This window comes from Rhincodon typus, chromosome 10 (genome assembly GCF_021869965.1).
Source record: "Rhincodon typus isolate 14 chromosome 10, sRhiTyp1.1, whole genome shotgun sequence".
Taxonomy (NCBI): domain Eukaryota; kingdom Metazoa; phylum Chordata; class Chondrichthyes; order Orectolobiformes; family Rhincodontidae; genus Rhincodon; species Rhincodon typus.
Genome location: NC_063341.1, coordinates 4,747,856 through 4,760,001, shown reverse-complemented (window position 1 = coordinate 4,760,001; position 12,146 = coordinate 4,747,856). Strand labels below are relative to the sequence as shown.

Here is a 12,146-nt window from a genome sequence, read left to right as displayed (position 1 = left end):
AGGGATGGGATTACTACAAAGTTAAACAGGTAGAAAAGAAAGTTAAAAGACTAAGGGCGAAGCAGCATTGATGGGGGAAGAGGAAGTCTGTGTAGTCAGTTGGCCAATTTGTGGGTGTTGACAGGTAGCATCCCTTCTCGGTCTTTGTTTTTACATCTTCAGCCCTTGTCACCCACCTTGCTTCAAAATCACGTATATCTTGGTGGAGCAGGGCTAGCCACCATGAGTCGTCCAATGTATTCTTTTCCCAACTTTTGCAGTTGAAACCAGTTTTCATGAGGTGGACTTTAATGTTTCCAATGGCTGCTCCTGTGATCATAGACCAGATGCCTCAAAGTGCTTTACCACCAATGGCTTACTTTTGAAGTGTCGTCATTATTGTAATATAGGGCATGGAGCAGCCAATTGGCACATGGCAAAGTCCTTGTTGTAATGACCAGCTAATTTGTTTATTATTTGATGTTGATTGAGCGATTGGCCAGGCTTCCAATAATTGCACTGCCCTTTGAGTTAGTGCTAAGGGATCTTTTATGACTACCAGAAAAGGCAGAAGGGCCCTCTGTTTAATATCTAATTTGAAAGACAGCACTTCTGACAGTGTCGTACACTCTTTTCTTGCTTTTCTTATTGGTTTTCATGCTGAAGGACGAGGACCCACAATATTGTGACCTTGAGGTGAGAACTGAACGGCAACAGAAAATAAAGACTCGTGATTGTTTCTGCTAATCGCAAGATGACTTGGCAAATTAGGAACCCATTCTTAACTAGTGAGTGTAAAATGATGAGGCACATGCTTCAGGTAGTGGCGAATATTAAACTCTTGAGTGGACTTGGAGTTAGTCAAATCATATGTTTCCATCAATCTTCTATCAAAGCATTAGTTCCAAATAATTTAGAAAGATTCTTGATGCAAAAACAACAGTTTCTAAACCGCATAAACCTTATACGGGAACCTCTCAGGAATTCATGTCTGGACTAGTCTGCTCTTGCTGGTGGTGAGCTGGAAGATGGGAAGAGTATTGAATTCGGCGGTATAACGGCAGTGTCTGAAGGCAAGTTTGGGGCAGGAGGACCCATCGTCAACCTTCCTGCCCTGCTGCCAATGAAGCCCATAAATGGCTAATCGATGGCCACTTAAGGTAAATATGTGAGCTCATAAGGTGTTGTACTCCCAGATCATGGAAGACCCATAATCAAGGTGGGTTCACATGGTGGGGCTTACAGGGAGAGAGGTGCCAGAAGTAAGGGTAAGTGGGTGGCTCTCAGCAGGGCCCACCTTCCCAATGTCACTTCCCTGGTGGTTCTCTCGTGTAGAGTATAAGACTTCTCTCTTCATGTGTTTGTTCTGGACTGGTTTCTCCTCAGGTGTATCATCATGATTTACAGAAATTTCAGAGCAGAGCCTGTGATACACTTTGTGCATTTTTTTTTCATGGTTCAATTCCTGGCATTTTACAAGTGTGTTGAAATATTTCCTGAGATGGATCATACATGTATGTTGATTTGGGAGTGAATTTGAGCAATTGTAGAAAACATTCAGTAGATACAAGTTCAAGAAGGTGAAGTGATATTTACATCAAAATATTGCAAAAACAAAAATTTTGTATGAAACTTTAAACTGCCAGGATAGCTGCTTGTAGTACCTTCAGTTTACTGCACATTGCATACTTGTAGACTCGCCTTTCCAGTGCTTCAAATAAAATATTATCATGGTATGCTCTGCATCTATGTCACACCCATTGCTTCTGAGTCAGCTAGAAACAGGAAGTTGTATTCAATTTCACAATAAATCTCCTTTGCAAAGTTAATGCAATTGTTGTACAAGACAGCAGGAGACAAAACAACAGCTAATATTTATATAATTTAGATGCGTGTTCCAAGCTGTGCATGCAGACAGTTAAATGCTCAGCTAAGGAAGAAAGAAATGTATTGGGTGGGGTGATCAAAAGCCTGCACAACAAGGTAAATTTTAAGGAAGATCTGAAATAAGAGGGAGATACAAAAAGTAGAGGAATTTGTGTTGAGAACCAATCAGCGAGGTGGGGGAAGGGGCCAGGATTAGAGGAGGGTAGAGAGGTGCGGGAGTTTGTGGTATTGAAGGAGGAGTAATTTAGGGTGAGAGGAAATAGAGGAAGATGGGCTTTAGGTGAATGGCAAGGGCAAAGGTTGGGAACTTTGAAGTCAGGGTTGTCAATGCAATTCACTGATTCCAATTCATCCCTTTTTTTTAGCATTTATTTATTTAGTTATTCCTCCAACCTTTATCTCATTGGTCAAAGAAATGCACTTTTTATCCCATTGTTCACCAGGTTCCCTTGTAGTGCCAATAATAGCTGACCATTCCAGAAACCCAATAAATAAAAATTCTACAAGCGAAAAGACACACTACTGTAGTGCTCTTTTGTAGACAATCTGGTCTGTTACTTCCAGCAAAGTATATGATTTATGTTGTTAGTTACAGTTTTGACATGCAAAAGGTACATATTTAAAATGTGGCATATTTTGAAATAAAAGTTGACATCAATTTATTTCCCCTTAGTCTACTGTATCCCTGGTTTTGCCAGTAATGTGAAGATATGTCATTTTCCGAGAAGTATTTTAAATACCCCTTCCATCAACTGTGTAAGAATTCCTGCCAGCTTTATATCCAAGATGCTGTAATTTTATTCATTCTTTTAGGTGATTAGAGATCACAGTGTCAGCCAGGATAAGCATCAAGTAATAGAAACAGCTAAGTGATCCCATATCCAAGAGATTAGATCTAAACTCTGCAGTCCTATCACAACCAGCTGTGAATGGTAGTGGACAATTCAACAGCTCACTAATATTCCCATCTCAATGGTAGAAGAGCCCAGCTCATCAGTACAAAAGATCAGGCTGAAGCATTCGCAACACTCTTTAGCCAGAATTGCCAAGTAAATGATCCATCTTGGCCTCCTACAGTGATCCTTGGCATCACAGATAGTTGGTCTTCAGCCAATTCAATTCATTCCCTATGATATCCAGAAATGGTTGGAGATACTGGATACTGCAAAAGCTATAGGTCTTGAACATTATGGCAATAATACTGAAGACTTGTGCTCCAGAACTTACCACACACCCCGAGCCAAGCTGTTTCAGTGCAGCCACAACACTGGCATCCACCCAGCAAGTTGAGAAATTGCCCAGTATATCGTAGACAAGAAGCAGGACCAATCCAACTCAGCCAATCACTGTCGCATATGTCAATTATCAGTAAAGTGATGGAATGTGTTATCAAGCAGCTGCTTTCATAGAACATAGACTTTCATAGAATCCCTACAGTGTAGTAACGGGCCCTTCAACCCAACAAGTCCACACTGACCCTCAGAACGTCCCACCCAGACCCACCTCCCTATAACCCACCTAATCTACACACCCCCTGAACACTACGGGCAATTTAGCATGGCCAATCCACCAAGCGTGCACATCTTTGGACTGTGGGAGGAAACCCACACAGATACAGGGAGAATGTGCAAACTCCACACTTGAGAGTAGATTCGAACCCGCGTCCCTGGCGCTGTGAGGCAGCAGTGTTAACCACAGAGCCACCATGCCACTCCTGAAACATGAGTTTGTTTTGACAGCACAAAGTCATTTAAAACCTGCAAGTTGTAGAAACGAAGCCGGCAGGATTCGAACCTGTGTGGGGAAACCCCAACGGATTTCAAACCCATCGCCTTAACCACTCGGCCACGACTACAGGCCACCTGTTCAGCAATAACCTGCTCAGTGATAGACAGTTTGGGTTCCACCAGGGCCACTCAGTTCCTGACCTCATTATAGCCTTGGCTCAAACATGGACAAAAGAGCTGAATTCCGGAAGTGAGGTGAGATTGACAGCTGTTGTCATCAAGCCCACATTTCTCCAAGTGAAACATTAAAGAGCCTGAACAAAACTGGAATTAACAGGAATCAGGAGGCAAAGTCTCTACTGGTTGGAGTCAGACCTGACACAGAGTAAGATGGTTGTGGTTGTTGAAGGTCAGTCATCTCAGCTCCAGGACATCACTGCAGTGTTCCTCCGGGTAGTGTCCTCGGCTCAACTATCATCAATGACCTACCCTCCATCATAAGATCAAAAGTGGGGATGTTCACAGATGTTTGCGTAGTGTTCAGTACCATTTGCCATTCCTCAGATACTGAAACAATCCATGTTCAACTGCAACAAGCCCTGGTCAGTATCCAGGTTTGGGCTGAAAAGTAGCAAGTAACATTCGCACCATGCAAATGATCATCTCTAGTAAGAGACAATCTAGCTATTGTCCCTTGACATTCAGTGGCATAACTATCAAAATTCTGGGGTGGTTACCATTGACCATTGACCAAAAACTCAGCTGGATTTGCTACATAAATACAGTGGCTACAAGAGCAGGTCAGAGGCTAGGAATACAGTAGTAACTTACCACCTGATTCCCCAAAGCATGTCCATCTTATACAAGGCACAAATCAGGTGCATGATGGAATACTCCCCACTTGCCTGGATGAGTGCAGCTCCAATAACACTTGAAGATTGACACCATCCAGGACAAAACAGCTGGCTTGATTGGCACCACATCCACAAACATCCATACTATCCACTGATGTGCAATAGCAGTATTGTGGATTATCTACAAGATGCACACAGAGATTCACCAAAAGATCTTTAGTCAGCACCTTCCAAACCCACGATCAGTTCCATCTAGTTGGACAAGGACAGTGAACACAAGTGAGCACCACTACTTGCAAGTTCCCCTCCAAGCCACTCTCCATCCTGACTTGGAAATATATCACCGTTACTTCAGTGTGGCTAGATCAAAATCTTGGAATTCCCTCCTTAACAGCATTGTGAGTCTATGTACAGTACATGGACTGCCACAGTTCAAGAAGGCAGCTCACCACTAACTCGTTAAGGGCAACTAGGAACAGGCAATAAATGCTGGCCCAGCCAGCAAGTGAAAAAAAAATTGGAAAGTGTGAATGTGAATACTATTATCTGCTGAGAATTTATAACTCCAACGCATTCAAAAATACAAAAGAAAACATGTTTGCCGTTGATATGCACGGTTTTATAGTGGTTGCTGTCATTAATTTTCCACATTTTACCCAATCGCTTTTGAGCTGTCTATGTGATGGAGCAATACCATTGTCCTCTCTATATTTTTCTGAAATATCAACATGATTCTCTTTATTTCACAATAAGGACACAGTCTATTCGACAGCTCTAATGACATTTCATGGCTGTACCTCCTTTAACATTAACCGAATTAGTAAGTATTATTAATGGAACAAAATGATAATAAAGATCAGTAACCTTTATTTTCACATACAGAGAGGACACTCTATATCCTCTCTATATGTGAAAAATAAAGGGCATTGATCTTTATTATGAGATAGTAGGCTAGTTCATCCAGCTCTATACCATTGATCTTTATTATCATTTTTTTCCATTGTAAACATTTCATTTCTCTGTTTGCACTTAACTTTGTTTTCATGCTACCTGTGAATGAGTGGGCGATTAAATAAATTAGTTAGGAGATATAAACCACAGTAATTGTGCCTCTTAGAATTTAGCACCATTCATATCTTTGGCAATGATCTTGATTTTCCTCCACTGTCGTCACATTCTGGTTGAGTTATCAAGGTCTTTTTATCTCCTTTGTACATTGTCAGAATATGAGGTTTACAGAGAGTAGTATTGTGTACCTCATGTACCATTTATTTTCTCAAGTTAAGATTAGTCTGTGGTGAAGCCTGAATTGAAGTTTGCAGCTCTTTACAATCATCCCAGAAATAACTCCTTCCCTTTTGATGCCTGCCAGTTCAATAAATGCACAACCTGCAGCAAGATATAACATTAGGATTGATGTCAATTTCAAATTTTAAAAAAAAGCTTAATGTTTAACACAAACATACTTTGAGTTTTGTCTCTTCAACGAACAATAACTCTAGCTGAGGTGGAGAATAAGTCTCTGTGATAGATCATCCTAAGGAATGAATGCAGTTGGAGAAGCTGAAACTTCTGAAAGTCTGTTCTGCTTAGACTTAAAAGTCTGACAGTTTCTGAGAGGTTGGTGGAGGGAAGCGGGGTACACCTCCGAGATGTAGTTGCTCAGTGAACTAAACCAGACCCCGAACAAAAATTGCCCAGTCTGTGTCTAATGAAACCAATTACCTTTTAGCTGGCCACTAACTGGAGACTTGCTGACTTTCAGATCAGCTGTGGTCAATATCACTGCATTCAGTATATTTTGGTACAGGGGGCTTTTGTGGTGCAGTGGTGGCAGACCTAACCCTGAACTGGGAGGCCTGGGTTCAAGTTCCACGTGCTCCAAAGGAGTGTAATCACATCTCTGAACAGGTTGATTTTAAAAAAAAAAAAAAATAATCATATTTTGGTACAAAGCAATACAATTCTTTGTTCTATGGCTATAAACCAACAACAGAAAACTCTTCCACTATTACTTTGTGCTAGTTTAGATGACAAAGTATAAAAGAGTATTTAACTAGGTTTCCATACCAGTGCTTCTCGAATTATTGTATAGCTAACAGCTGGGACCAGTGAACCCTATGAGTATCTGTCTTCATATATATTCACTTCCCATCTTGGGAAATTTACCTATGTATAATACAATTTATACTTTTAATCACAAGCAAAAACAAATTGCTGGAAAAACTCAGTAGGTCTGGCAGCATCTGTGGAGAGAAATCAGAGTTAACATTTAGGGTCCAGTGAACCTGCTTCAGAACGACACTGTGTAATTGGCAATTTAGCTACACAAGGAAAATATTTATTCAAATGTAACTTCTGAATGGGAATCCCCATCCAAACGTCTAGACATTTTTCAGCTTGTAACCTAGACGCTTCTTTATCCAGTTCATGCTTTCTGATTTCTGTTACAATCCCAAGCCAGATCCCCCACCATTATATTATGATCCTGGATGATATTGCCAGATTATATTGCAATCTGTTTCAGGGAGAGTACTTTTTATTTTTAAACTGGATGGAAGATGAGTACGAGGAGCCTTGGAAGATAACAATACAACACATTTCTAGAGTCCAGAAATAATGTGGTAAAGATGGGTAGTTTCATCTTAATGTATTCATTCATAGGATGTTGGCAACATTTATTAATCATCCCTAAATTTCCCTTCACCAAAGTAATTTTCTAAGCCATTTAGAGGGCATAGCCTCAGATTAAGGGGTCATCCATTTGTGACAGATTTGAGGAGGACTTTTGTTTTCCCCTCAGAAGGCTGTGAATCTATGGAATTCTTTATGGAGGGCTGTGGAGGCTGGGTCATTAAGTATATTCAAGGCTAAGATAGACAGGTTCTTAGTCTGCAAAGGAATCAAGGGTTATGGGGAAAAGGCAGGAAAGTGAAGTTGAAGATCATCAGATCAGTCTTGATCTCATTGGATGCAGAGCACATTTGATGAGCCAAATGATCTACTTCTGTTTCTGAATCTTATGATCTTTGCATATATCATGTTCTACCTTGCTTGTCAGAAAGACTGTTTCAGTCAGACACAATAAAATGTATCTGACTTGTATATAAAAAGTTACAGATGACGAAGGCCACCTTTGGCAATGGATTTTACCTGTGCAAAATTTTCATGTCAAAACTTCATTAAAGGAGACTGAAATTTTCTGTAATCACAATGATTCATTTGCTTGTAGAATTTGAATTTGTTGAGGATTACATTACATATAGTCTATGGTTTTCCACTTCATCTTAATGTTTGTACATTTAAGGCTTCCTCTAAACAAAACACCAGAATAGAATTTATATGATTTTTAACTTAGCCATTTGCAGCAAGTTTACTATTCTATCATCCAATCACAAAGAAACTGGGGTCTTGTTCCAGATTAAGGATTTGTGATATATATTATATGGTTCCATCTCCATCTTCATTTGTCACAGTGTTGAGTGGCCAAATATAATGAAACCAGAGCGTATAGTTGTTACTTAGCTCTCGTTTTGAAAGTGTGTCTTTATTTTTAGTTACTATTGCAAATTTTTCAGTTGGCACTTAAATTGGAACTGCTGGTGCAAACTTGATTTTACTGCAATTCCACCACGAGCTGTACTCTGTCTCAGCACCTCTTATGCCTTCTTTGAACTCCCGCCATTGTCACCTTTTTTCTCATGCTGTCTTTTTCTCTTTATTCTTTGTTGCTCACCCCTTGCATCACAAGCTTATTTTGACATTATTTAAATGTCATGGGACGCAGATAAAAGCTATAACAAATCTGTCAGTACACTTTTTTACTTGCAGACAGGCACAAATTTAGTTATTTGTTGTGCTTTTCAAAATTATGTGAGGAGAATGGACTGTAATTTGAGAAGCTGAATACTGCCATAAAATAGCTGACTGAGTAGAATTATTGTGTCCAGGAATTATGCACACTACAAGTGTGCTGATTTGGTATTCTAACATCAGGTCACCATACCAAAATTTGGAACTTCATTGAATCGACCAAAGCGTTCTCGTGAAATAGTTAAGAAAACCATTAACTATACAATAGACAATTTGAATAGATTTATTCATTGCACCACAAAGTTAATTTTTTCATTTTTTTCTAATTGGTACTTTGTTTAGTCTCATACTTTGAATATTAGAAATATTAGATGCTGAAGGATAATGAAAAATTTCAGAAAACTCTGTTGGGACAGTTGTGGCTACCCAATGACAATGTTGTACATTCAAAATGAAAAGTGTTACAATGAACAGTTGAAACATGAAAAGTTCACAATGAATGTGGACACAGGAAACGACACTTGAAGATATCGGTGCACAGTCTGTGAATACAGGAAGACATAGTACAGACATTACATGTAAGTGTAAGATTTTAAAAATATCGATAAAGGTAAAGGCACTGTAATAAGGGATATCTATGGCCTTGGATTTTTAAAAGTACACTAGTGTGATTTCATTTACGTGATGGTTAAGTCTCATATTGTGCACATGTATTGCAAGAATGAAGAAACGTTATTCCTAATGCAGGCCATTGAACACTTCTTTAACTCAGTTTGCTCTGAGCAAAGTGCCATTGTTGTTGAATTTCCTATTGCTGTAGACCTCAATTCTGAACAGTGTCAACACAAGTCTAGAATGTCAATTAGAACCATTTAACACAATTCAATTCATATGATCAATCAGACTGGAAGCCTTCACCACTGGGCTGTTTCCTTTAAAAAGTGAAAATCAAGTAATTTTCAGAGTCTATGTCATGACTGGATAGCATGGAGGATATAAGACTGTAGCTAGTATTAAAAAATTGCTAATAAAAATTCATCATGTAACTGTAAGCTTATGATGAATATTTCTTCTGTTTTGTCATCAAGCACAGTTCCCTTACGGAATTTTTAGTACTTTTTTTTTGCAGAAGAGAATTCAACAGTAAAGTCCGTTGCATAAACACTAATCAATTGTAATCAAGAACTTACTTGGGATTGTCATTTTCTAGAATACAGCCATCGAATACATTAAATATGAGGAAGAATGTCAGGGATGTACAGAGCTTCACATGACTTTTTAATGAGGTCATGCCATATCACCTCTATTTCACAGTAAAATTGAATAGTTGTGTTTGGTGTATCCTCTGAAACTGGAGACCTGACTGACACATTCTGTTGCTCATTTAGAACGAGTTTTCCCAGTTACTAATCTATCTTGGTTGGTTGGTATGGTTACCGGCAAGTATTGTGTAATTTCAAAGCTGAGATATTTGAGAGAACCAGCTTGTACTAGATTTTTTTTGGCCACTTCACAGCTGTACAAATAAAGGACTGAATTCTTGTGCCTGGTCACCAATGCTTGACGGAAGAAGATGATATTTACTGAGAGCTGTAATAAGCATTTGATTCTGCGTTTTAAAATAAATTAAACTTGTGCTCCTTTTCCAGGAGGCGTCTCCCCACTATTATGGTGAAACTTCGGATGGCTCAGAATCTAAAAGCAGCAATTACCTTCATTGAACAAGGACGTATCCTTTACAAATATTCCCATAGAGTGAAGCTCTAGAGAAATCTTTCCATTCTGCTTCATTTGCATTTCAGTGGATAACATAAGAAAAAATGTTTTTGAAATTGGCCAATGTGCAGCCAGTGTGCTGTAAACAGGAGAAAAGTAAGAAAGACAACATTTTAGTTTTATACTAGTCATGTCCCCAAGCTTGTAATTATTTTCAAGCCGTAGGCTGTTTGTCTCCCTCCATTTTATCGGCTGCCAATTCCAGTCTCATTGCTTGTGATAGTGGGGGGAAGTGGACTTTGGCAACTTTCCTTCTCTCTTTCTCACCCTTGCATTTTGTTGCTGTTGGCCCCTGCCCTGTTTGCCTAGTGTACAATACTGAACGAACAAAAACTGTTCCAATTTGGAAACAGGAGACAGGATATTACCATTTTGAATGTTCAAGTATATGATAGCTGTTATGGGATAAGGTAAAATTTACACATGGGGCTGCCAATTTTCTTGATGCAATTTTTTTTATGTAGCGTTTGTTATTTTACCTTCTTTTAGCTTCTCCCATTTTACTTGGGATTGCCATCGTACTGGTTGATCACCCATCTCCATGTTTACAGTTTTACTGTTAAGTAAATCAGTCTATGAATATAAATAAGCAGGTTTCTGAAACATCCAATAGTTGATTAATTTCATATGGTAAGTGAGGTGATAGGCTGTTTTAATATGTTTTGCATAATGCATATTATCATAGATCATAGGATCCGTACAGTGTGCAAACAGACCCTTCGGCCCAACAAGTCCACACTGATCCTCAGAACATCCCACCCAGACCCATCCCCCTAATCTCCACATCCCTGAACACTGTGGGCAATTTAGCATGGCCAATCCACCTGGCCTGCACATCTTTGGATTGTGGGAGGAAACCGGAGCACCCGGAGGAAACCCACACAGACATAGGGAGAATGTGCAAACTCCACACCGACAGTTGCCTGAGGGTGGAATTAAACCCGGGACCCTGGTGTTGTGAGCATGCAGTACTAACCACTGGGCCACCGTGCCGCCCAACATATTATGTTGCTAATATAGAGTCTGTATGAGATGCCTGTATTGTTTTAGTGGCCTTCCTGCTGCAAATGTGCATGTTTATGAAACCAGTTATTAATTACACTTGAAAGGTGTATTTTCAATTCCCGATTCTATACCATTTCATGTGTGGCATTGCAATTTTGCACATGATACATCTCAAAATGTATCTATGTGCCTGTTTGAGTGGACACATTCATTATAAAGGTGTTGAAGAGAGTGGAGTTTTTGCAGAATCCTTAGAAATTATAAAGTGGAAAAAGCTGTTCGTAATCAGGACATTTAGAAGAATAACAAATGAAAAACATGTTGACAATGTTGAGTTTCAGGTCCTTCTTACCCCAATAAACCCATATCTAGAATATTTTGCAGATTTTTACCAGGATGATGTCAGAGATTAAAAATAATAATTCTGCCATCATTCGCCTTCATGTAGGTAAATGTTTTTCAAAATTTGTGGAGAAATTTTCCTCTTCGTAGTCTTTCCATATCTGTACATTTTCAAGGAGCTGATTGACAGTGGGAACAATGCAGCTGGCCATGTGATAATAAAAACCGTCACATAAACAGTATGATAGGAAAGCAGCTGTGTTTGATTCGGGCATTCCCTCCCTTCCAATCCCAAGTACTCATCTACCTTTGTACGGTGTTTGGTCACTGCCCCTGCATCCAAGTGTTTAATACTTTACATTCTATGAATTTTCCACTGCCATCCCCCTTAGTACTGCTGGTCCTCTCCTTCTCTTCCCCTTGTCCCGTATTCTGTCTATGGATTCCTTCCTAAGGCATTAACCTCTCCCCCTTTCTCCTGCTATAGTTCATCATTATCTAGGTTCTAACGGTAGCTGATTCCTCCCAGATGCCGTTACTTGATAACTATCATCAAAAGAAATTCATCTGTAGTAAGAAAGAAAGGTCCAGGCCCGAAACATCAGCTCTCCTGCTCCTCTGATGCTGCTTGGCCTGCTGTGTTCATCCAGCTCTACACCTTGTTATCTCAGATTCTCCAGCATTGGCAGTTCCTACTACCTCATCGGCAGTAATTCTGTTTTTCATTCATGGATGAGGGCTTTGCCAGCTAGGTCAGCATTTA

At 39.6% G+C, this 12,146-nt stretch overlaps 1 protein-coding gene and 1 non-coding gene across 2 annotated transcripts in view; one reads left to right on the top strand and one right to left on the bottom strand.

Annotated features, from left to right (window-relative positions):
• imp3 (IMP U3 small nucleolar ribonucleoprotein 3) overlaps positions 1 to 12,146 on the top strand; it is a 272,737-nt gene that overhangs the window by 99,588 nt on the left and 161,003 nt on the right. Inside the window, exon 4 of the mRNA XM_048602011.1 lies at positions 9,910 to 9,989. Within this exon, the coding sequence (XP_048457968.1) occupies positions 9,910 to 9,989 (80 nt within the window). The remainder of the gene's footprint in view (positions 1 to 9,909; positions 9,990 to 12,146) is intronic.
• On the bottom strand, positions 3,640 to 3,721 carry trnas-uga. Its single transcript has one exon. It is a non-coding gene; the product is annotated as a tRNA-Ser (tRNA).